General features: G+C 37.9%; 1 protein-coding gene across 1 annotated transcript in view; it reads right to left on the bottom strand.

Annotated features, from left to right (window-relative positions):
• The window catches only part of LOC122806348, a gene marked incomplete in the record, with an annotated part of 125,947 nt that overhangs the window by 74,896 nt on the left and 25,208 nt on the right, over positions 1-25,843 (bottom strand). The window contains 1 exon segment of the mRNA XM_044076686.1: positions 4,759-4,868. Within this exon segment, the coding sequence (XP_043932621.1) occupies positions 4,759-4,868 (110 nt within the window).

The raw sequence follows: 25,843 nt of genomic DNA on the forward strand, positions 1-25,843 counted from the left end.
TCTAATCCCACACCATGACTCTCCAAAGCTACCCTTTCCAATATGAAACTAAAATACACTACCTGGAAACAATGGACAAAATCTAAATCATCCTCAACTCCTCCTTAAATTCAAAGAACTAAGAAACCTTACCAAAAAACGTATTATCCAGGGCAATAAACAATTCTGTCATAAAGCTCAAGCTACCCACACTTCAAATCCCTAAAACATTCTGGCATACCATGAACATTATTCTCTATCCTGAGATACCTTCTACCCCCAACCCCTTCCCCAACAAAACACCACTCGATACGGCAACTTTATTAAACAACTACTTCATTGACTCTAGCCACAAACTAACCCCTCCAGACACTAACTAATCACAACCCCCACCCCCCACCACGTACCTCCACTCAGCCTTCTCCCTAAAACCTGTTTCCACTGCTTATATTAAATCCCTTTTGCTGAAACTTAAAACTTGCTCTCCTTCCTTTGATAAATCACCCCCTCAGTTTAAATAAAAGTAAATATCCTGTCTCTAAGCACAAAACTGCCAGTGAAAAGTGAAAAGCAACAAAAGTAAGAGCACTGACAGTGCCACAGCTGGGAAATGTATTACAAAAATAAAGAAAAAAATCAAAACAAAGTTACAAAGAATAAATCCTTACAAAACAGTGTTAAGCACTTTCACGGATCTACCCTTTCATCAGACAACAGTTAAAAATCCCATAATTCATTAAATACTGGAGGTTAGTCACATGATGTTTCAAAATTTCAGTTGTACCCAATAAGGACATAACAATTAGTGCATCAATACATATTAGCACAGTTATGCAATTAAAGGGACCATACAGTAAAGAAATTATAGCTAAGATAAATACGAAATGTGTATAACCTTGTATGGTGTATAGCTATATATAATAAAAACCTGATAATCCTAGCGACAACACTATATATCCAGATATATATGTATATATATATATATATATATATATACAATACCAGTGCATCCAGCTTATATAGATACATACATTAAAATTTTTTTATGTGAAATATAAAATGCTAATATATATACAGAAATAATCAATCTAAAATACAGTGTATAAAATATATAGAAAATGTATTGTAACATATTAAAGGTCGAGCTTTTAAAAAAGGTTTAAGTGACACCATTTGATTCAACACTTGGGGCTTGTCTGCATTAAGTCTAATAATCCATCTCTGCTCAGCAGCTTCTGTGTCATTAGATAAATTACTCCACCTTAATTTCTCAGACAATATTTGTAAAACCAGAAATTTAAAAATATGTTCAGGTCCTGCATTCATATTGTGCATAGCAATCGCACTATTCTCCTTACAGTTCCTAATATCCCTATAATGTTCCAGGATCCTGTCCTTCAGGTGTCTATTGGTCTTACCTATGTAGAAGCTGTAGCATACTACACAGTAGGTGAAGTAGACCACGTCTGATGTGGAACAATCAGCGTAGAGATTACTGCTATGACTGAATTTCTTCGAGGGATGTGTAAAAGTCCTGCCATTGTGTATGTGTTTACATGCTCCACAATTTCTACACATGTATGTGCCCAATCTATCTGATCTACTGACAGTATTGGGTGTGGCATTACTATAACATAGTTAATTTCTCAATGTTCTATTGTTCCTAAAAGTGAAACTTGACTTAGTACCAATTACACCCTGTAGGTTGTCAATCGTGGATTGAATACTCCAATTTGTGGTTACTACATCAAATACTACACTTATGTTGCTTGCAAAAGTGAGTGGCATCCTAAGTGTGTTGTCTGTGTCTGTATGTATATGCCTTACCTCATCGCGATCATTGACTTGCCCGCTTGCTCGAGTTGTAGTGTGCGTATCATAATAGGGTCTACATCTACCCGCCCTATTGCTCCAACCATCTAGAATGCACCTATCTATAGTTCTAGTATCATAGCCCCTGTTTAAAAACTCAGATTTAAGTTGGTCCAGGGCTATTTGTAGTTCATCATCATCATCATCATTAAACAGTCTCATAATCCTGTATTTTTAATGTATGTATCTATATAAGCTGGATGCACTGGTATTGTATATTTTATGTATATTTTATACATATATATATATATATATATATATATATATATATATATATATGGATATATAGTGTTGTCATTAGGATTATCAGGTTTTTATTATATATATATATTTATACACCATATAAGGTTATACACATTTCTTATTTATCTTAGCTATAATTTCTTTACTGTATGGTCTCTTTAATTGCATAACTGTGCTAATATGTATTGATGCACTAATTGTTATGTCCTTATTGGGTACAACTGAAATTTTGAAACATCATGTGACTAACCTCCAGTATTTAATGAATTATGGGATTTTAACTGTTGTCTGATGAAGGGGTAGATCCCTGAAAGCGCTTACCACTGTTTTGTAAGGATTTTTTCTTTTTAACTTTGTTTTGATTCTTTCTTTATTTTTGTAATAAATTTCTCAGCTGTGGTACTGTCAGTGCTCTTACTTTTGTCACCCCCTCAGTTTCTCAAATTTGCAGCCAGTACTATAGCATATCCCATCTCAATCCTTATCAACTGATCTAGCAAAGAATCCTCAGTCCCAGATATTTGGAAATCCTTTTATACAATTCCACTTCACAAAGGAGGCAATTTCACTGACCCATCCAATTTCCAACCCATAGCCATCCTCTCTCAAAAATTTAAGAGAAATGCATACACAGACAACTTCTTAAATATCTACTTCATGAAAATCTGCTCACCCACTCTCAACATGGATTTAGGCCACACCACAGCACTTCCATGGCCCTCCTATCTTTCACCCAGACTGTAGCCGAGGCAAGAGATAACAAACTGGTGTCATGCCTTTTCCTTAACCTCTCCAAGGCATTTGATACCATCACCCACCACAACCTTCTCACTTTACTTACAGCGCTCATTCTCTCTGCTCCTTCTATTCTCTGGTTCTCCAGTTATCTTGCTAACAGACAGCAATCTGACAGATGGCAGACGTCCTGCTCATCAAATCAGGTATACCCCAAGGATCCATTCTTGGCCCCCTTCTCTTTAATATGTTTACAATCTACGGTCCAGCTGCTGCACCTCTTCTCTGATCCAGTACGCTGATGACCTGACTCTTATTACCATCATTCATGTTGACTCCCATACTAAACTTCTAGATATCACAATGGATGACCAACTGAAATTTGATATTCACGTCCACCAATCCATCAAAAAAGACCAATGGCAAACATGGTCTTTTATATAGAAACAAAAAATTCTTATCCATCACCTCAAGGACTTCAGTAGCTCAAGCCTAACTTATCCCTTGCCTTCTTTATGCCTCCCCTATATATACTCACCTGCAAGCTATCCTCTAGCCAAGCTAAAACAGACATACAACCAGACAACTAAGTTTGCCTGTAACTGCCTTTACAAATTACATCACTGCCTATCCCTCACACAACTACAGTGGCTTGAATTCCCTCAACTACTCCAGTTTTCTCAGCTATAGATGACAAATTCCCTACTGCAGAAACCTGAAAACTGTCCCTCCCTGTCTATCCTCCCATCTCTATACAAACCTTCATGATCACTCCGTAGCACTGACCAACAGCTACTCAATACCTATGAGCCTAACAAGACAGTAGGCAGATTACTTAGAAATGCACTATATCTCAAATTTGGAACAAACTCCCTCCCAACATATGCTGTATCCAGTCTTCTCTTCACTTCAAAAAAGAATTAAAGAGCTACCTTGCCAAACTCCCCTTACTGTACCTGCCACCACCCTACCTAACTCTCTCACTCATTTTGGCATACCATAATTTTCCTCCTCCCCTGACTCTAATGTAACTTGTATATACCAGCACTGGGGCCACTGAGCTACACTTAACCTAATCAAAAGTTATCTCCTTCTTTGTTACCATCCTATCCCCCTTCCTATTGCTGCATTTCTCTAGACTCTAGACTCTCCCTTAACTTTACTTCCTGTAATTGCTTACTTTCCTCTCTATCCTCTCCTAGACCTTACCTCCTGCCCCTCCCCCCACACACACACATTCTAAATACTTACTATTTACCGATTTTGAAGTCCTTCACTATTTTTGTCTTATTTGGATGATCTTTTGTAAATCTGAATTTTTATTTTTACTCCAGTTGTCTACCTCTTGTAATTTGCTACAATGATGCTGTTGAATATTTTTTTAATGCCGAGTTATTTTCCATTATTTGTACTTGATCTCTGCTGCTCTTTATTCACAAATGTTTGTAGTTTTTGTTTGTATATTTGTGTGGAGCTTTTCTCCTCGGGTCTCCACTAAAAGTGTTCCAACAGCCCAGTTGGACTAACCCGGTTAGCAAAAGACAAATAAATAAATGTAGGAAGAAACAATTGCTGGGAAGAGAGATTAAAATTTGAACTGCTGCACTGTGCAACCAGCTCACTGTTTAAACATTTTAAAGCACCATAGTTTGAAACCTCCTCCAAGGCTCATTTTTCTATTCCATTGTGCTGCAACAGTGTTTTCCATCTGCACATGCCTTTCAGGAGGAGGCAAACTGATTAGCCAGTACAGAGCCAGACACATTTGGAATACAGTATTTTACTGTAAATAAAGACTATCCTGCCTGAATACAGCATTTATGGCTGAGGATGATAGTGTTAAACTCATTTGCATCATCACACTCACACTCATGTAAGTATTACAGCATGGAAGCACAAATCTCTAGAAAAGACCAATATAGCACCTACCTTTGTCGTCAACATAGTTTTGTAGATTTTTAACCCACTGGTCTTTCGACATACCACAGACACTTGCATAACGTATACCCTTCACAAGTTTTGCCTTTATCAGATTAAATCTGCAGAAAAGAAAAGATAACATCTCTGTTTAAGGCAGCCTTGTTGTGCTATCTAATTATACTAGACAAATGATTGTAAAACAAAAGTTACACTTTTAGCATTGCAATTCTATGTAGTATTACTGTTATCACTTATAACCATGTGTTGGCAGACCTGGAATAAAGCTTATTTATAACACTGAGTTAACTGAGAACATATACTGTCTTTTATTGTGCAGAAGACTCTTTAGCATAGGGGCAGCTGTTAAGGGTAATCAAATCAGGAACCTGGACCATATTAAATTTGGCATTAGTCCATGATGTCTTATATTTATTTGTAAAAGCTAAAGATAATGTTAACAACTGTTGGCTTAAATGCTTGGAATGTAGGCTTGTACAGAGATGCAGTGTATGAGTACAATTGTACTTAATATAGATGGGTGAGTAGGTGTAAGGTATTATCGAGAATGGTAACTGTCTAGAAGTATGTTTAAAACCATGATAACTGGTTGGTGCTGCTGCCTTCAGACTTCTCAAAAGAAAGAGCATGGCAGTAAAAAATAAGGGGCTATCTCAAAGAGTGAGGGTCATTACAGGGAGATGGTGAGAAGGAGAGAGAGAGAGATCAAATCGTGGAAGTACGAAAGGATTAAAAAAGGTTGTAAGATGGTGATGTGATGGAGAAAAGCAGCAAGGGGTTTAAGAAAGGACAGTAAAAAAGCATAGATGTGAAGCAGATGGATTTGTCTGCAGAAGTAAAGAGGGGTAAACAAGGGGGAGATGGAAAAAAAGGAGGGGGAGGCAAAGACATAGGAGGTTTCACATGATATATTTCAGGCAAAGGACACAGGTAGGGAGTTATACATTTCATCAAGTTAAAACTGACTAAAGATTTAACTAAAAGAAACTGGTCTAAGCTTCAGCTCCATAAATAAGTGTTTTTTGCAGTAGTAAGCCCACCTGAATTCCAAATATCCCTCCTTATTTATATTTACTAAATCAGTAGTTGTTTAATCATGGAGAAAGTAGAGGGATCCACACACACATTGAATCACTGCAGCATTCGAATGTAGCCTATGTCAGCATTCAAATGTAACCTATGTCAGCAGTGATTTCTAATTAAAAAGCAATGAGTGATCATCATCAGGAACTGAACTTGACCAGTTTAAACCTTGTTGACTGTACACCCAATAAATTATAGGGTGATGGGATCTACAGCTAGGGGTAACCTGGAAGGAAAGGAAAGAGAGGAGAGAAGCTCCCTCAGAGGATCATAGTCGAGGAGGGAAAAGATCGACTCAAAAGGAGGCTCAAGAAAGGCTGGTAGAAAGGGACTCTGTTACAAGCAGAATAAAACTGAAAATCAGTGGGAAAAGAGCAGTTTTGTCCTGGTACAAACAGCACCAATATCACCATTAGCAAGAACAGACAAAGTAGTGAGTAGGGCACTCATAACAGGCACAGTATATCCATGTATAGTGGTCTGTGTGGATAGCAAACAGGTGTCAGGAAGGAGCAAAGAGTTACTAGCTATGTGTAATGAATCAGACCGAGCAATAACCTTGGCATGTTGCAGCTGCCAAATGCCAACATTTCAAGGAAATAAAGGAACAGATATTCTAACTATTAACTTGGGGGCTGCAAGAAGGAGCAATACTATAAAACTGTGATAAACTGGAGATATATTGTGAAGATAAGTAACTGTACAATGAGGATAGGCTAAATCTCTAACTCTAAAGAACAATATATTAAAGGAAGGACTTCAAGTGTACTTTAGATATAGTTTTATGCTTGAACTAATGTGGGATACAGAGGACTAAGGCTGATTGGAGGAGAAGGGTGCTGCATGGAAACTCTTAAGGAGTTCAGCATAGAAGTGAAAAGAAAGGAGTCAGTAGATATGAGTAGGAGATGTATGGGGTATAGATGTTACTGTGCAGTTGCAGAAGTTTAAAGAAAATGGTGCAGCTGCAGGAGGTAATCGCAGAAAATAGTGAGTGTTGCTGTGATAAAAGGAACATAGGCGAGCAAAAGTGGATAAACTGTGGTAATCTCTTACTTCAATGCAATTAGAAAAAAATAGGAGGTGGAATGATTTAGGATGGGTAAAAACTTTTGTAAAGGAATGTATTTTTTCAACAGAGAACTCAACTGTGAATCCTTATGTATAGTGCCAAGACCAATTGAAAAGTCCCAGGAATACAAGATTTAATAAGAAGATACCTAAGATATAAAAATAATTCTATAAACCCAATGATTAGCTCATACATTTTAATATACAATGAGTTATGACAATCAATAAGAGTTACATGTCAACATTAAGTAAGTAAAATTTCAAGAAAATCAGATGCACAATATCTCCATAATGCGTATTGTTCTTTGTTATTCAGTAGGTCACATATGTTGTATGATCTTCCCAGAAAACAGCACCAGTGTAATATGCATACTGTTACACTGAGTATAAATAGAAGTGTAGATGAATACATACAGACAGTTTGATATGTACTTTACTAGGACTGGTGGAGCTTTGTTAAATTAAAAAAAAAATCTATATTTAAGAAATAATACCTCAGAAGTAGATTAACACATCAAACAAGTAGCTTCTATGGGAGTCACTTAGAAAGTACACCAAATCTATAATTCACAGTGAAATTGTTCAGAGAATGAACTACTGCAACCATCATGTCAAAAAAAGAGAATACTTATTTTAAGGGTCTCCATTGTTTAACTTTCTGTCCATCTACTAACATCTTTAGATAGCAGGAAGTGACTGCATATTGTGTTTGTCATACAGTTTAATTACAATGTAAAGTAAAATCGGTTGTTAAATGACTGACTGATTATGAATTGCTTATAATTCATGCTGGGGTCAAGGAAGTAAGATATACCTCCTTAAATGGGATGAAACTGTCTTGTAAACAATGAATGACCACTGTACAAATATAAAATCCCATTTTTAAAATATTTTTTATCTTTAGCAGCCCAAATTGATTATGCCTTTACAATGGAAGAGGTGCATATAATTGGATTAAAACAATGAATCAGGTTATTGCTAGCTATGAAGAATCTGCTAACAAACCAGTATTTTCTCTAATACTGTGCAATGAAACGTAATTCTTCTAGGTTCCCTTTTCAGATGTTATCAGTCAAGTTTTCTATTAGTGAACCACAAGATCTGCTTGTCCTCCGAACATTTATATGGTAGACACATGCAGTTGGGGAGCAATGATGCAGATATTTGATCTTTTGGCCTCAAAAGAAGGTTACAGAGTTGTTGCTGTCACTGAAGTTTTGAGTACCACAAACATTCTTGGAAAGCTCTAAACTTTCCTGTGCTAAGCCTGATATGATTGGAGGAGGCTCTTCCTCTTGTCATCTAACATAATCAAGCTGGATTTTATGGTTCAGGGAATTGGCAACGAGACAACAGTTTGTGAGACAGTCAACATATTTCACTTTAGTAACCTACTGAGCATTCTTGGTTAAATATGACCTGCCTAAAGCTCTGATGAACACATATATTTCTTGCAATCCTGTCTTGAGCTTGTTAATTTGGACTGGTGGTGTATTTCTTAGATGAACTTGGAATATATCAATGTCCTGGACAGGATGTTATCATTCTTAGTTTAATCTGCAATTCCTACATCTGTTAAAGATGAGTTAACATAAAATAACATATAGCTGAACTCACAAGAGGTATGAGTATCTTACCCATGTTTTGCAGCATCCCTGAACTAAGTTTAGAACTCTTATACAGACTTGGTAACCTTGATCATTATATCATTTGTTTCACAAAATTCTTACCTTAAACCTTGCTTACCTTCTGTTCTAGTCAAAAATTATCATAATGCAGATAGCAATAAAATAAAGCTGGCCTTAAGACAGATTGATTACAGAAATAAAATAAAGCTGGCCCTAAGACATATAGATTAGGTTTTCATCCATGAGGATGAGTTTGTTGATTGATCTTGGGATGTGATTGAATCATTTTCTGGACATTATACACGGTCATTCTCCTCTTAGTGCAAACAGGAAGAAATGTGGTGCAACACTAAAGAAAATGAATGCTATATCAGATTTGCAAACATGTCCTCTGATCTTGTTGCAATCTAGTTAATTTGCATGCTTTCTTCAATATTTTAATCTTTACTGATAACTGCATTGATGATCCTTTACTCATGGCAAGTGACTTCAAGCAGACATTGACTTCAGAAACCTGCTGCTTCATTGTAGTAAAATCTATCATGGCTACAACACATGAAAACAATGACATTAAAACTGCATTCTTGAATTTTCTCCATTTTTCACAAGGTTGAGTGACATGGAGATGGTTTGGATTAATACTTGCTTTTGAGTGTACCAAACTTGGAGGTAAATAATCCTGTCTGTGCATCTTCTGGCTGTCCATAGCTAGGGGTAGCAGCACTTCTGACAGCCCAGATATGACTATTGAGTCTGCTAACTGTGATGGTGTGCATACACAAGCCCATCTATTGTCTATACCCTCCCCTGGCCATGGTCAGCACTGCCATTGTGCACAAATGTGATCACACAGATGATTCCTCTTGGACTGGTGCTCTTTTTGCCCATCCTGTCAATCATATTGTCCTAACGGGGTCCACATGGAGAGATGAAAAGTCAGCAAGCAAAAGAGAGTAGTATTGCTGAAATTGAGCTCATCCTCAAGCCTTGGTGAGTACCTTTATGAGGTGGACCCTGTTTTTCATAAAATCTCACCAAGGTGACACTGATATACAAACTGTATTTCTATAGTGTATATCATGGACAGAAGTAGATCAAAAATTACAAAAAAAAAAAACAGATGGGTGCACAAGACCCAGGATAAAAAAGTGCCCAATCCTGGTTGGCACACTGGTGCCAAAACTGGAAAAAGATGACAGTGTAAAATCCTCAAAATATGAAAATATTCCTACAACGAGGCCAGGCCAGGCCCAGGGGGAAGATGGTCCTCCTGTTGTAGAAGGAAGTAGCTGTCCACAAAAATCACAAAAACTGACAGGCCAAAGAAGAGCCATAAAGAAAACAAAATGGACTATTGAGGATAAGAAAGAAATTATGTGTTGTTACTATTATATAAGAAGCCCAGAATTTCTAGACACAAAATATATAAAAAAGATTGAGAGAAATTAGAGGAAAGGAAAATACTTCCACAGGAAAAACTCTCAGAAGCTTCAAATACAAATCTGTGGTCATTAATACAACAGATTTATGAAAAACAGTATACAGACCAAGAAACTTTGATCATTTTGGAAAAAGAAGCATCTGAGAAAGTGTGAAGATATAGACAACAAAACCTAAATATTTTTGAAAAGTATAAGAAAGAAATATGGACATGGGAAAGAAAGATATTTGATATGGTGCAGTATTTATACAAAGGCAAAAGCCAGATTAATCAACATAAAGAAGGCAGCCCCAAAGATATTCAAAGAGAAATACAGGCAAAGGCATCTACACATGGAAATTTTCACAATAAAAAATATAGCAAAGAGGGAATGTAGAAAAGAAGATTAGTAAAGTATAAGTTAAAAAATACAAGTTGAAGTTATGGAGTGCCTGTGAAGTGAAGGATTTTATGTAGCAGGTCTAACACGGGTTACATCACAGCATGATGGAATGAGTCTCCAAAGTAGGGAGAAACAGGAAGACCAGGAGACATCTGAAGAAGAAATATGGACATGGGAAAGAAAAAGAGATTTAATATGGTGTAATATCTATGCAAAGGAGAAAGCAAAACTAATCAATACAAAAAGAGCAACACCACAGATATTTGAATACATGCAAAGGAATCCAGACATGGAAAAATTTACAATACAAAAAATAAGAAGGCAAAGTGGAAAAGTAGAAAAGGAGATCAGTAATGGAGAAGTTAAAGAAATAGAAATTGGGATTATGGGGTACCTCAGAAATGAAGGATTCAGTGTAGAAAATCTAATTCAGAAAGCACCACAAACATACCTCTCAACTGTACAGATTTGCACAGAATATCCAGATTTTTGCCTCTCCTTTTTTTGTGTGTTTCTTATAAAATTTGTGATTTTCTGGCAAATTACTTGGAATGATCTGAGGACTGAAATAACCAAATAATGACATACATTTGAGTTTTAGACATCAGATCCTTCAGAAAATGTATATTAATAAAAACCCTGTTACTCTGACAACTTTCTAAGTTTGTAAGAACAATAGTTAAAATCTGTCCCTATTTTTGGTTCTTTGTCCCCCCATTTTGTCAGACTTTACCCAGATTTCTTGCACTAAGAATTTGAGATGTATGACCACATAAGGATAGAGCAATGGACGTCCAAATTAAGGGGAAACCAGTGGAAAGGGAAGCAATTGGTCAGGTGCCATATGAAAATATTTTGCAGCCTTCCACAAGAAACCAGTATAAACATTCACTTGAAGTTGGACAGCAAGGGAAGGAACAGGAAAAAATGGAGAGTCTGACACAATTAATGTTGAGCAGTGATAGGCCAGTGACTTGCCATATGACAAGACAATGGATGGCACAGGATGAAATTGAAAAGAATGTGCCATAGGAAGATGCTATAGAACTCTATAGACTGCCCACAGGAAATGGAAAACAAAAAATGTGCCCTCAGTTTAGAAGAAAACAAGCTAAGAGAAGAGTTGCTTGACTTAACAGAGATAGATAGGCATATTAAGATCAATGAAAGAAACAGACTGCAGAAGGTCAATAAAAACCAAAAAGTCAGAAGTTTGATAAAACAAATGAACACAGTAATTAGGACTGTCCATAGAGATCCATGCAATATAACAGAAGTAAACAGGATATATTACTGTGCAGCTAAATTAATAACTGATAAAGCTCTACCACAAAAACACAGGGTAGTGAGGGATAGGAAGGGAAGAAACTGAATACCATCATGGAAGTATCAAATAGAGAAAACTATAAAGCAATTGAGACAAGATATGCCACTGTTAGAAGAGTATAGAAGAGGGAACAGCTCAACAAAAATACTTAGATAGATGTGATAAAAGCAATGCACAGCATTAGAACAGATCAGGATCTATCATGCACTATCACAAATAAACTAAAAATCTCAGCACAGTCAGAAAAACTTAGAAGATATGCAGATAACTATAAAGGAAAAGTATAAAATAAACAATTTATTAATGACCTAAAAAGGTTTTACAGAGAATTGGGAAACAAGGTAAAAGGAATTGAAAGATCACCAAAAAAAGAGGAAGTAGATACATTTTTGAAGACGTATCTATGAAGATCCTGTGGAACATAACAAAGATGCTAAATGGATAGAAGTAAAAGAAAGAATAAGAAGTTTAAAGGTACAGGATATGAAATGGGATGAAGTAGCAGCCAAAGAAATTGAAAGAAAGTTAAGAAAAGACTAACTGGAAAACCCCAGGCCCAGATGCAGTACCTAACTTTTGGTTAAAAGTATTAACATCTTTACATGAAGATTTAGCCATGAGAAAGAACTACTTATATGTGCACCGTCAACAGACACCAACTGGCAAACAACAGGAAAAACAATGCTCCTACTTGAGAGTGAACCTACAAGCTACCCTAAAAATTATAGACCAATAAATTGCCTTCTGACGACATATAAACTATACACTGGAATTGATGCCAATTGAGTTTATAGTCATTTAGAAGAAAACTCAATTATGGCAATAAAATAAAAGGGCAATAAAAGAAAGTCATATGGAACAGAGGATCATTTGTGTTAAAGTCATAGTGTAGAACTGTAAAAAGGGGAAGAATCTAAATATGGCATAGACTGGCTATAAAAAGCATTTGATAGTATCCCACACTCATGGATAAAAGACTGCTTAAAAATGTATAAGATACACCCTACACTGATCGACTACATTACAGTGGTCATGAAAAAGTGACAGACCACTTTGCAATTAAGCCATAATGAAGGGCAAATTATTTTTCCAGGGATAAAAATTCAAAGGGGGATATTCCAGGGTGACTCTCTGTCACCGCTGCTATTCTGACTTGCCCTTAGCCCATTAAGCTGTCTATTTAACAGCTTAGGCCATGGCTATAATTTGCCTCCTAGAAAACAAAGTGTAAACATCTCTCATCTTCTCTTTGTCAATGAGTTAAAACTATATACTGCATCAGATGAGGAACTGAAAGCACAACTGCAAGTTGTTAAAACTTTTTCATTTGATATAAGAATGTCATTTGGTCTTGATAAATGTGCAAAAGCAGCCTTTAAAGTAGGAAAACTGCAGCACCAAGAAAACAGTTTGGGACAAGAAACTCCTTATTTTGAATATGAACCTACAAAGCTTAGTCAATAAAATTCCAGAATTTCATGCAACCCTCAATCAATACTCTCCTGACATAGTCATAAGAAAAGAATCCTGGCTAAAACCACAAATAGATAACAGCAAAATACTATCCCCTGAGTACAATATTCCTAGACTAGACAGACCTCACAAATGGGGAAGAGGGATTGCCATATTACACAAATATCACCTTCACCTAGAACAACTAAACACAGTTTACCCAGGTCAAAGCAACTTGGGAATCCTCTCCACTTGACTTAGGATCAATGCCAGTAAAAGTACCATTCTCATGGCTACCTACTTACCACCTGGCAACAACCCAGCCCAGCCACCATCAAAGACTTCCTCTTTTGGGTAAGTTCCACATTTAGCCAAGAAACCATAATCATGGGTGACTTTAACCTATATAAAAATATCAACTGTTTTTTACAATATGTTTCCAATGTTTTCACATACTTGAATATATATACTAAAATATATGTTTTATTGCTGTACATGAACCTAATGATAGGGCATTCAGCTTTTTATGTTTTTAGTTACGAATGAATTTTATTCAATATTCATGAGGATTGGTTTACATAGTTTTTTATTGGCCAATTTGAATGATTTGTCAGCATATATATACATATGTTAATTGTAATGTGTTAGTGTCTGAAGAAGTCTTACAGTCTATGATGGATAAACGTGGTGATTGTTCAAACGTTTAACTCTAGAATAAACTTTACTGGATATCTCGGATGTCCGGTGCGTTTTGTCCTCTTCACAGCGTTATCTTTGTTTATTTGACTTTAACCTAGATTGGTCTTCCTTTACCTCCAGTACTCCAAGTGACTTCATTAAACTTCATGGATTCCAACAAATTATTAACTCCCCTACTAGGACTGACAAGCACAGAGGTAAACAAATCCTTGACTGGACATTAACAAATAAACCCTCTCAAAACTATCAGACTGGCTGCCTCCCAGCTTATCCAAGTGATCACAATCCCATTTATCTAATTAAACAGTGATACATCCAAATAAAGACATAGTTTATAGGCTCATACATAACAAAAAAAAAACTTCTCACCTGAAATATTTAACACTCTTCTACAAAAAAAGTGACTGGACCCCTGAAATACCTGCAGCTCGATCAGGCCATAGAACACTTCAACAGCATCTTCTTCAATATCCTGGATAACCTAGCCCCTCTAAGAAAATGCCATAGCAAATCCAAACACACACTTTGGCTCCCAAAACGAACCAAAAGCCTTCTTAAACTAAGAGAGAAAACCCAGTATCTTAAAACTAAAGATGAAACAACATTGCAAAGCTTTCGTCATCTAAGAAACCAAGCCAAAAAACAGATCAAACAAGACAAAAAGCTTACTACACAACCTCTCAAAACAAGTATCAGCATAACCCCCAAAAGTTCGGGCAATCCATCAATAACCTCCTAAAACCAGGACATATTAAAACTCCAACCCCAACCACCCAAAGTGTATTGCCTCCCAGTAACTCTTATTTTATTAATTTTGTCTTATCCCTGGTCCATTCTATAAAAATCATTCCTCTATCCCTTCCAACACAAACCTCAAACTCTTTCTCTTTTAAACTTTTTTAAATTAATTTTACTCTCCAGCTCTATTCATTGCATACTCTTCACTTCACATTCTTGTAACCTTTGCACTAATTCTGCCTTATTTACCTTTATTTTTCAGTTTGCACGGGTTTCTTTCCTGAGTAACCCCCCCCCTCCCGGGATTCACTGCATAAAGCAATTTCTACCTTCTCCACTGAAGCTGGCTATCTTAACTAATTAAACCTCTGGGAAGCAAGAACCTGACTCCCTCCAGCTTTTCAATTGTAATAGGTGAACTACAATTTAGTTTTTGTAAACTGTTGAGGCTTAATGGTGTATGCACAACAACAGTGAAGGGATCTAACCAGTTGCCACTAGATTGGGCTATACTACTTTGAATCAGCCTTACACTCACACAGTGTTCCAGTCCCAAGCATTTACTTTTTAACTTGGTAAAGTAATTTTGCTCCCTCCTTATTGACTGCACTTGCTAGTTTACCCCTAGGATCCAATTAAAATTAGCCTGAAAATTGGTGTAAAATTACAAAAGAATAAAACAAATTAAAGTACAGCCAAAAACACTGCTTACATTCAATCATACAAACCAAACTAAAAGCCCAAGGTAACTCTCAGAGTCAGTCCTCACCTTACACTGATAGTTTTCCAGCCCTTCTCCCTGTGGGGGAGGGATCCATAAGTTCCTGGTTAATCCTGTCCTGACTGCTCTCTTCTATATTCTCCCTATCTGCCACTCCCACCCCCACCCCTCTGATTATCTTCATTAGTCAGCCCCCTCCTAGGGTGCCATCTTTAATCAAACTCTGTACTACCTGACTCACATTCATTTCATCCTGTAGCTGTTGTACCTTCCCTACCCCTCTGTTCGTTGTGCCTGCACAGTAAGTAAGTTACTTTGCATTACTGTCCTCTTATTACTGTTAGCTGCTGATTTATTTGGTTATTACTGTTAACTACTGAGGTATTTGATGCTGCTAAGCTGTAACTTCTGTTCAGAACTCCTATATGTTTTGAGAGATAGCCAATGTTCTAACTTACAAACTGCTTGTTTTTTTATCTTGTTTTATGAAGGTAGAGCTTTAATTGTTCAATATCTGACAGGCATCCTAATGTTTTGCAGAGGTCATTCATGTTCCGATTACATTTGTAAACATTCCTATGGCATGCTACTGTACTTTGAAGACTTACAGGCTGGACTTTATAATTGCTTTTATAGAAGGCTAAGTGAATGCAGTTCATGTTACTGTTAGTTCATACTGAATAACATAGCTCTAGAATTATTGTCCTAAAACAGCCATACTTTGCTTTGTGCATTATATCCTGTGTGTATTCACTGAAGTATATAGCTGTTATCACTGGACTTAGAGGCTGATATCAATTTTAATTGTAATGCATGCATTATAATTAATTTTACTCTCCAGCTCTATTCCTTGCATGCTCTCCACTTGTAACCTTTGCACTAATTCTGCCTTATTTACCTTTATTTTTCAGTTTGCATGGGTTTCTTTCCTGAGTGACCCCCCCCCCAACCTGGGATTCACTGCATAAAGCAATTTCTACCTTCTCCACTGAAGCTGGCTATCTTAACTAAGTAAAACCTCTGGGAAGCAAGAACCTGACTCCCTCCAGCTTTTCAATTGTAATAGGTGAACTACAATTTAGTTTTTGTAAACTGTTGAGGCTTAATGGTGTATGCACAACAACAGTGAAGGGATCTAGCAAATTGCCACTAGACTGGGCTATACTACTTTGAATCAGCCTTACACCCACACAGTGTTCCAGTCCCAAGCATTTACTTTTTAATTTGGTAAAGTAATTTTGCTCCCTCCTTATTGACTGCACTTGCTAGTTTACCCCTAGGATCCAATTAAAATTATCCTGAAAATTGGTGTAAAATTACAAAAGAATAAAACAAATTAAAGTACAGCCAAAAACACTGCTTACATTCAATCATACAAACCAAACTAAAAGCCCAAGGTAACTCTCAGAGTCAGTGTTAGCCCCACTCCGCTAGCCCTCGCTGCGCTCGGCTCGCTCCACTCCCTGCCCCTAAATTCCACCCGCCCCCCACTAGTGCTAAATTTAAACCAGACTTTGCCACTCCCTTGCTACTCCCCTCCTGCTAAGTACCAATCAGCACCTCACACATCATTGAGCAACCCTGCCCCCTTAACCCATTTCCTTCTCTCTCATTCTTCCACACCCTGTTAGCACAGTCAGCCATCAGATTTGGCTCACCCCCTATCAAAATGCAAACAAGCAAAAAAACACTAATTACCCTACTACCTATCCCCAAGAAACCATAGTTCTTGGTGATTTTAACAGCGACTGGCACCCCTGCTCCTCCGACCCCCCCCCCCACCTCACTCATATAAACTTATCTGGGTTTAAACAGACCATAACCTCTCCCACTAGGATAAACAAACCAACCAACAAGGAAAGTATTCTAGACTGGATCCTAGTTAATAACCAACCCCAACTGTACACAGCTGGTACTCTCCCTGATGACCTCAGCGACCATTGTCTAACCTATATCACAAAACATAAGGCAGGAAACCCTCACCAGCCCAACTATAAAACATTTAGAAACAGGAAAAACTTTGATACTGCTACATTCCAAAATTAATTAAAAGCAGTTGACTGGTCAAAACTAAAAAATCTAACATTAGAGGAGGCCATAGATCACTTTAACACTAAATTCCTAAGTATCATTGATTCCCATGCTCAAGCACGTACAATAAAAACTAGATCAAATACAGCACCATGGCTCACAAAAGATACCAAAGCAAAAATCAAAACTAGAAACAGAGCCTGAACCATCTGGAGAACAACCAAATCCCCACTTGACCATCTAAAATATCGTCAACTCAGGAATGATACAAAAAATCTGTTTTACTGGATAAAAAAAGCGTCTACCAAAATCTCCTACAAAAACTCCACAACAACCCTCAAAAGTTATAGGCAGGCTTAAATCAACTACTTTGTCCAGGTCACTCCACCACCCCAACCCCAACTAACTACACCCATAGTTCCCCAGAGGCCATAGCTAGGGCCTTTAATAACTTCTTCACTGAAACAATCCAATCCCCAGCAAATCAACTAACCCCCTCAAACTTAAACCACATGCCTAATCTACCTAATAATCACCCGGAATTTGGCTTCCAACCAATATCCACTAGTTTTATCAAAACACTTCTAAAAAATCTAAAACCTACCACCCTCGCTGCTGACCTCCTCCCTGCAGAGTACCTGCAAATAGCTGCAGATGCCATTGCATATCCCATATCTATCCTCATCAACAGAACCTTATCCGAAAAAGCTATCCCCTCCCTCTGGAAAGTATCTCACGTCATCCCACTCCATAAAGGTGGTAGCTCCTCAGACATATCCAGCTATAGACCCATTGCCATTCTTTCCCCACTAGCTAAAATAATGGAGAAATGTGTACACAAGCAACTAATGCAATATCTTACACAGAATAACTTACTATCCAACTCCCAGCATGGTTTCAGGCCATACCACAGCACCACCTCAGCCCTCCTTTCCTTTACTACTGCCATAAACCAAAACAGGAATGACAATAGGCTAACCTCTGCCCTCTTTCTTGACCTATCAAAAGCCTTTGACATGGTCAACCATGAACTTCTCATTCTTTCACTAAAATCTATTTCCCTCAACAAGCCTGCTATCCAGTGGTTCCAGTCCTACCTAACTGGTAGACAGCAGGCGGTACTATGGCAGAGCAAACTCTCCAGCCAGTTACCTCTCACACTTGGTGTCTATCAAGGGTCCATACTAGGTCCACTACTCTTCTCTATTTTTATCAACAACCTCCACACTGCTATCCCTAAAGTCACCTGCATTCAATACGCAGAAGATTCCACTCTCATCTGCTCAGCCACCTCCCCATCCGACTTGCAAATCTTAACCCAAAATGCATTTAACACTATCAAGAACTGGCTAACCAATCAATGCCTACTTCTGAACCCCAATAAAACTAAACTTCTACTATTCTCTCCCACTAGTAGATCCACCACACTCATTCTCTGTCACATCTAACAATTGTACGACTATTTCCCCATATAATCACACCAAACTGCTAGGGGTTATCATAGACAATAATCTCAAATTTGACCTACAGGTCAACAAAACCATACAGACCATCAAGAAGCTTGGATCACTTTATAGAAACAAGACATTTTAACCCCACTGGCTAGGACTGCAAATGCCCGATCACACCTACTCTCTACTCTCATATATGCCTCACCTGTACTCTCAAACCTCAACAAATCCGAACTAGGTAAGCTGTCCCATAGCTACAATCATATTGCCAGATTCGCTACTGGCTCCACCTATAGAACCCACCACTGCCAGAACCTTAAACAACTAGAGTGGCTAGAACTGCCCAGCTTAATTCAATTCAATCAACTCTTAATAGTGAACAAAATTTTGTATGACCCTGAGGATACCCCCTCACTTAAAAATATTATTAAGCCATATAGCAACCTAAGATTCCTACGGTCAGCTGTTAAACTACTGGTCCAAACCCACAAAGCTAATAACTCAGCTGGTGAATCCCTGTTTGCAAACTTCATTGGCAAAACCTGGAATTCGTTGCCAAACTATATAACCCTACAATCCTCCAAAAGTCTAAAAAAAAACCTCAAACAGTATCTCAAAGTGAATTGGCTATGCCCATGTACCAACCCTGATTAAGTTATAAACTAAAAGCATATTCTGCAATTATCATAACTTGTAACTACATCACTAAGCTCTGCTTCCAATCTGATGTCTCTTACTTTTAATTGTCTGTCCATGAGAATTGTGAGTCCCTACTAGGGAATACTACTAACCCATTGTATATAATCACTTTGTTTTTATAATTGTTTGCTAACTTCTGTGTAATCTATGTAAGTTTGTCTTTGTGGAGCTTTTCTCCCAGGGCCTCCGCTGAAAATGGACATGTATCCAGTCGGACTATCCCGGTAAACAAATGTAAAATAAATAAATAATAAATAAACCTATACAAACTAACACCATTAAAAAGTTACTATCAAAACTGACACACTCTGCCCTTGGTACAGATCAACTTCCCAATGACTTTCTCAAAATAGTAGCAGGCACCATCTCTCTCCCAATCTCAGTCTTAATCAATCGGTCCATCTCTGAACAATACATCCCTAAATTATGGAAAACATCAGTCATTATCCCTCTCCATAAAGGTGGTTCATATACCGAACTCAACAACTACAGACCCTTAGTGATTCTCCCTGCCTGTGCAAAACATCTAGAAAAATGCATTCATGCTCAACTACTCAATTATGTACTAACCAGCAACTTAATATCCTCATCCCAGCATGTTTTTCACTCAAAGCACAGCACCACCACTGCACTACTCAGTTTTACTAATACTATTAACCATCTCAGAAATACAGGACTCCAAGGATCCATTTTATTCCTTGACATGCCAACAGCATCTGACACTCTCTCACATGAAAAACTCCAATCCAAACTTGCAAACTTAAACTTATCCACATCTGCTGTGTCTTGGTTTCAAAGCTATCTAACAGACCATCAGCAGTCTGTAAAATGGCAAAATCAAATCTCTTCCCTCCTACCTGTCACCATAAGTGTACCACAGGGATCAATACTAGGCCTACTACTTTTCTCAATCTTCACAAATGAGCTATCATCAGCCACACATAATGCTACCATAATTATTTATTTATTTTTATTTATTTATTTAAATTTGTTGACCGGGAGTGTCCGACTGGATGTAGGTCCATTTTCAGCGGAGGCCCGGGGAGAAAAGCTCCACAGTTAAAATAAACAGACAGTATTTACATTGGATTACGTAGTGATTAACAATTTACATAGCAATTACTTACAACATATTTATAGATGAAGATTATAGTACATCAGTAGACAACTAGAATCTTTATCTGTGAAGTGCATACCAGACATTAACAAATGTTACAAGAAGAAGAAGAAGTTTGTGCTGTACAATAAGTACTGGCTTATGAGCATCTGAGCTTGCTATAATCAAGGTAGTTAGTGGATTGGAAAGAAAGGTAGTGGTTGGATGGGGTGGATGATATTAGAGTGGGAGTTGCAAGGGCATAGCCAGCATGTTTTTAGTTGTGCTTTTAGTAAAGTTTTGAAGTGGGTGCATGATGGTATGGAGGTAATTGTGGGTGGGAGTGAGTTCCATAATTTGGCTATGGCGCAAGAGAATAGTGCTTCACCAGCAGAGTTATTGGCTTTAGTGATGTGCAAGTGATTTTTGCTGGTGGATCTTAGTGGTCTGGTGGTGCGATAGGGTTGGAGTAGATTCTGGAGGGATGGGACATTTAGTGGATGGTTTACTAGTTTGTGGGCGAGTGAGAGTTGATACCATTGAAGGAGGTGAGGGAGTTCAAGCCAGCCCAGTTCAGCAAGTGAGAGACAGTGGTGACTACGGTAGAATGCCCCTGTGGCGAATTTGGCAATTTTGTTGTAGCAGGTCCCTAGCTTGTTTAGATCACATTGCCTTAGGTTGGTATATATTGGAGAGGCATAAAGTAGGGTGGAGATAAGGTGGGAATTTGCTATTGAAATCTTTGCTGCTTTGATGAGAAATTGCTTATTTCTGTATAACGCTCCTAGTTTTTTTGTGGACTTTTTTTATAGTCATGGATATGTGAATGTCAAATTTTAGTTTATTGTCTATTTCCACTCCTAGCAATTTGGGATGTTCAGTTGGGTATATAGTGGTGCTGTTTTTTGCCCTGATGTTAAAGTGAGAGTTATTTTGAGTATGTTTGGTGGGTTGGAAGATGAGTAGTTTAGTTTTGTTTGGGTTGAGTATTAATCGGGCATCGGATAACCATGTTTCAACAGAGGAAAAGGCTTCCTGTGTGACTTTTTGCAGTTTTGGTAGGGACTGGGCTGAGCAGATGATGGTCGAGTCATCTGCGTATTGTATGAGTGTGCCATGTTTGGTGGCAGAGGCTAGATTATTGGTGTAAACCGAGAAGAGTAGGGGTCCAAGGATGGATCCTTGGGGAACCCCTATGGAGACAGGTAGTTGGGGAGATATATCATTCTGCCATACAACAGATTGTTGGCAGTCAGACAGGTAACTCTGAAACCAGTTGGTGACCGATTGTGAGAAGGATAGGTTATTGAGGACAGAGATAAGTTGTTTGTGTGGGACCATGTCCAATGCTTTAGATAGGTCTAGGAAAGTAGCAGAGGAGAGATAGCCATTGTTTTTATGCTGAAGGATAGTGTTAGTAAAGGAGAGTAAGGCAGTGGTGGTGCTATGGTTTGGTCGGAAACCATGCTGAGTACTGGAAAGGAGGTTGTTAGTAAGGAGGTAGTCTGAGACCTGAGAGTGTATGCATCTCTCTAGTATTTTGGAGAGTGGAGAGAGAATAGCTATGGGGCGGTAATTGGTTAGTTCTGTGGAGGGTCCGCCTTTGTGGAGGGGAATTATATGTGATACTTTCCACAGTGTGGGAACGTAACTTTCTGACAGAGATCAGTTAATCAAGATGGATACCGGGTAGGCCAGAGCATTAGCTGCAATTTGTAGGTATTCACTTGGGAGGCTGTCTGATGCTAATTTGGTAGGTTTAAGTTTAGTTAAGAGTTTTTTTATGTTGGAGGTAGGTAGAGGAGAAAAAGAGAAGGCAGTGGGGAGATTACTAGTTGAAGGTGTGGGTTGGACGGGAGGGGGGTTGTGTTGTTTAGCTAGTGATAGTATAGTTTGGGTGAAGTGTGTGTTGAACGAAGAGTGCTATGCAGTGATGTGTTCTGTATGGTAGGTTTGAGGCAATTCTTGCTATCTTATTTGTAGTATGACTCAAGTCTGATTTATGTCAGATTTCTGGAAATAATTCTAAAATAATTCAATGCGCTGATGATTCCACCCTTATTTGCTCAGCCCCATCCAAACCTTTGCTCCTACACATAATCCAGACTGACCTCAATGACTTAGAAAAATATCTCTCCAACCACCAACTTATCCTAATAAAACAAAGTCAATGCTCTTTATGAGGAACAGGCTATCTGTCCGCTTCTGCAGTTCACCAACACTTCCTGCAATAACACTACTATAGAGCCAGTAGAACAAACCAATCTCTCTGGGGTGACCATAGATAATAACCTTAGATTTGACAAACCTCTCACAACAAAGACATTGGTAACCTCCAAACTCTGGACCCCACCCAGTTCAGGTTTGTGAAAGGCAGATCATGCCTCCTGAACCTGATCGACTTCTTTGAGGCAGTCACCAAAGCCGTAAACGAACATAAGGTGGTTCACACAGCCTATCTTGACCTCGCTAAGCCTTTCAACACCATCCCCCATTCTGGAATTATAGCTAAACTCACTAAACAAGGTATAAATCCTTACATCACAAGATAGGTTGCCAACTGGCTCACTGACAGAACCCTCACTGTAAAAGTTGCAGACTTCAAATCTGACTTCAAACCAGTGACAAGTGGAGTACCACAGGGTTCAGTCCTGGTACCTCTCCTGTTTGGTATCTACTTTTCTGAGGTACAGGCTAACACAGAAGGCCTCTGGCTAATGAAGTTCACAGATGACTGCAAACTAGAAGCCATAGTCGAGTCCCCAAATGATGTGGACATCCTACAGAAGGGCCTCACTGAGATAGATGCCTGGTGTCAGAGCCATGGCCTCAAGCTCAATGCCAAAAAGTGCATTGTCATCCCCTTTGGGAAAAACTCTGTACTCATGAACTACCACAAAGGCAACAGTCTACTTAACATGAATGTGTGATAAGAGACCTTGGGACCCAGGTGGACAGTCGTCTCTCCTTTGATAATCACATCGCCACAGAAGTCAGGAAGTCCTTCTACATGGCACACCTCATTACAAAAAGGTTCTCATCCAGGAAAAAAGAGGTCATTGTTCCCCTCTACTCAACACTCATTAGACCCATTATAGAGTATAACGCCCCTTTTGGAATGTACCTCACAAGATATCTGCAGCAGCTAGAAAGGCCACAGAAGTACCTCACAAAGAGGATTACTGGCCTCAAACAGATGCCCTACACTGACCGTATCAAAAAACTCCAGCTTTACTCAGTAGCATATCGCCTACTCCAAGGTGATCTACTCTGCCTAACATATAAAGCTATATCAAACCCAGAGCTGTTGGACATGCTACACCTAAAGAAATCCCTATCCCTCTGAGCCACATGCTCCAGAGACCTAAACCTTGTCAACACAATAAGCAGAACACAGCTACAAAAACTGGCTGCAGCTCCAGAATGATACTAGTAATCCTCCCAAGAGCCACAAAAGTCGCGAAACAGCTTACTTTGAAGAATACAGTTCACTTTATTAACGCACTTCACAGACAACAAAACAAATCGCGTTTTCGTCCCTCCAACTCAGGACTTCATCAGACAAAGACATGAACATTAACCATGACTTAAATATACAATTAATTAGGCAATAAACCAATAAAACCATAACATTTGAATTCAAAAACACCAATCCCTATGGTCTATTGCTCATTAATATGCAGTGACATTAAATACATATTCATGAGAATGAAAAAAAAAACATTTTATTCGTGACACTTTCCTGTTTTTCTTTTAATTTGACTTAATTTCGACTATTTATTAATGCATAAACCTCAGTCTTGGTTTTTATGACATAAACAATAATAAATATACAGTAATTCATTAGATAAAAATGTATTTTCCTTTGGAGAAAGTTGTATAAATCCTATGTGTATTAAAAACCACATTCATAAATTTTCACTTATTTCAGTATACAAACCCAAACGACCCCCTGGCCAACTCCTACTTTCCTACACTACAGCAAAAAAATGGAACTCACTTCCTTCCCTTCTAAGAGCCACTACAAACTATGAACACTTTAAATCTCTTCTCCATTCTCACCTCTTCCAAAATTGGAAATGTAATTGTATACTTCCTACCTAGATCTCAATACATCCTAGTTCCATCCCGCCCCCCTGGTTCCCCTTTTTCTGACACTCTCCCTAGCTCCCCTCTCTCTTCTTCATTATCTCCTCCTTCCTCCCTGATTAAACCCTTTATTTTCCTTCAAGTGCTCTCATCCCACTGCCCACTTCTATGCTTACTCTCACCTTTAAATCTTTTGCCTTTTTCTCAAGGTGTTCTCCTGGACTCGATCACAAAATGAACATTAGTCATCTGTTCTTTTTCTATCTTCTTCTGGACACCTCTCCTTTAATTTCTTTGCTTCTTCTTCGTTTCTCCCATGCTTCCCTGCTCTTGCATTCAAACTCTATCTATAATTTCCTTTTCCTTTCCTACTTTATTAACATTACAGTTGCATTAATATATCATTCTCTTATGTATAGTGCCCAATGCACCTCATTCTTGTTTGGAAATTGTTAAAGTATTATGCTATTAGAACAGAGTGTGTTTTTGTGTGTAATGTATTAGTTTAGAGCTTTTCTGCTGTGTTTTTGTGTGTAATGTATTATCATGGAGCTTTCTCCCTGGGCCTCCACTGAAAGCAGGCTCTTCTTGGCCCAGTGGACTACACCAGTTATCAAACTGAAATAAATAAATAAATAAATAAATAAATAAATAAATAAATAAAAAACTTCATTTCACTTATAACTATTACTGGTTCCCCCTAGTGTGCAAAACCTGCAATTACATCCCAAAATTAATCTTATAAATGAGATGACTATGTAAACCATTAAATTTAATGTAAACCACAAAACATTTAAAAAAAAATTTTTATTATAATAATTTATTATAAATAAATATATATTACCCTACACATAATTGATCAACAATATTAAATAGCAATTGCAACACACAAAAAATTAAAAATTGTACCAATTGTTAAAATATCTATTTATCATATATTATTTAAAAACAACTATATTGAGTAAAACAACTATGTTCAAGATAAAACCATGATGCAACATTTCATTATGTTTCTCATATTTTATTAGCTCTTATTTTTAATAATGGTCTAATGGAAATCATTTCATTAAGGCCGGGCTTCCTGCTTGCATCCATTCTAACCTGCCACTTTAGTTCCTTGTTTTCTAGGATGTTCTCCCATGGACCACCTCTAATATCTGCTTAATGT

The sequence above is a fragment of the Protopterus annectens genome, chromosome 7.part0 (assembly GCF_019279795.1).
Source record: "Protopterus annectens isolate FY-2018-M chromosome 7.part0, PAN1.0, whole genome shotgun sequence".
In the NCBI taxonomy this organism is placed as follows: Eukaryota; Metazoa; Chordata; order Ceratodontiformes; family Protopteridae; genus Protopterus; species Protopterus annectens.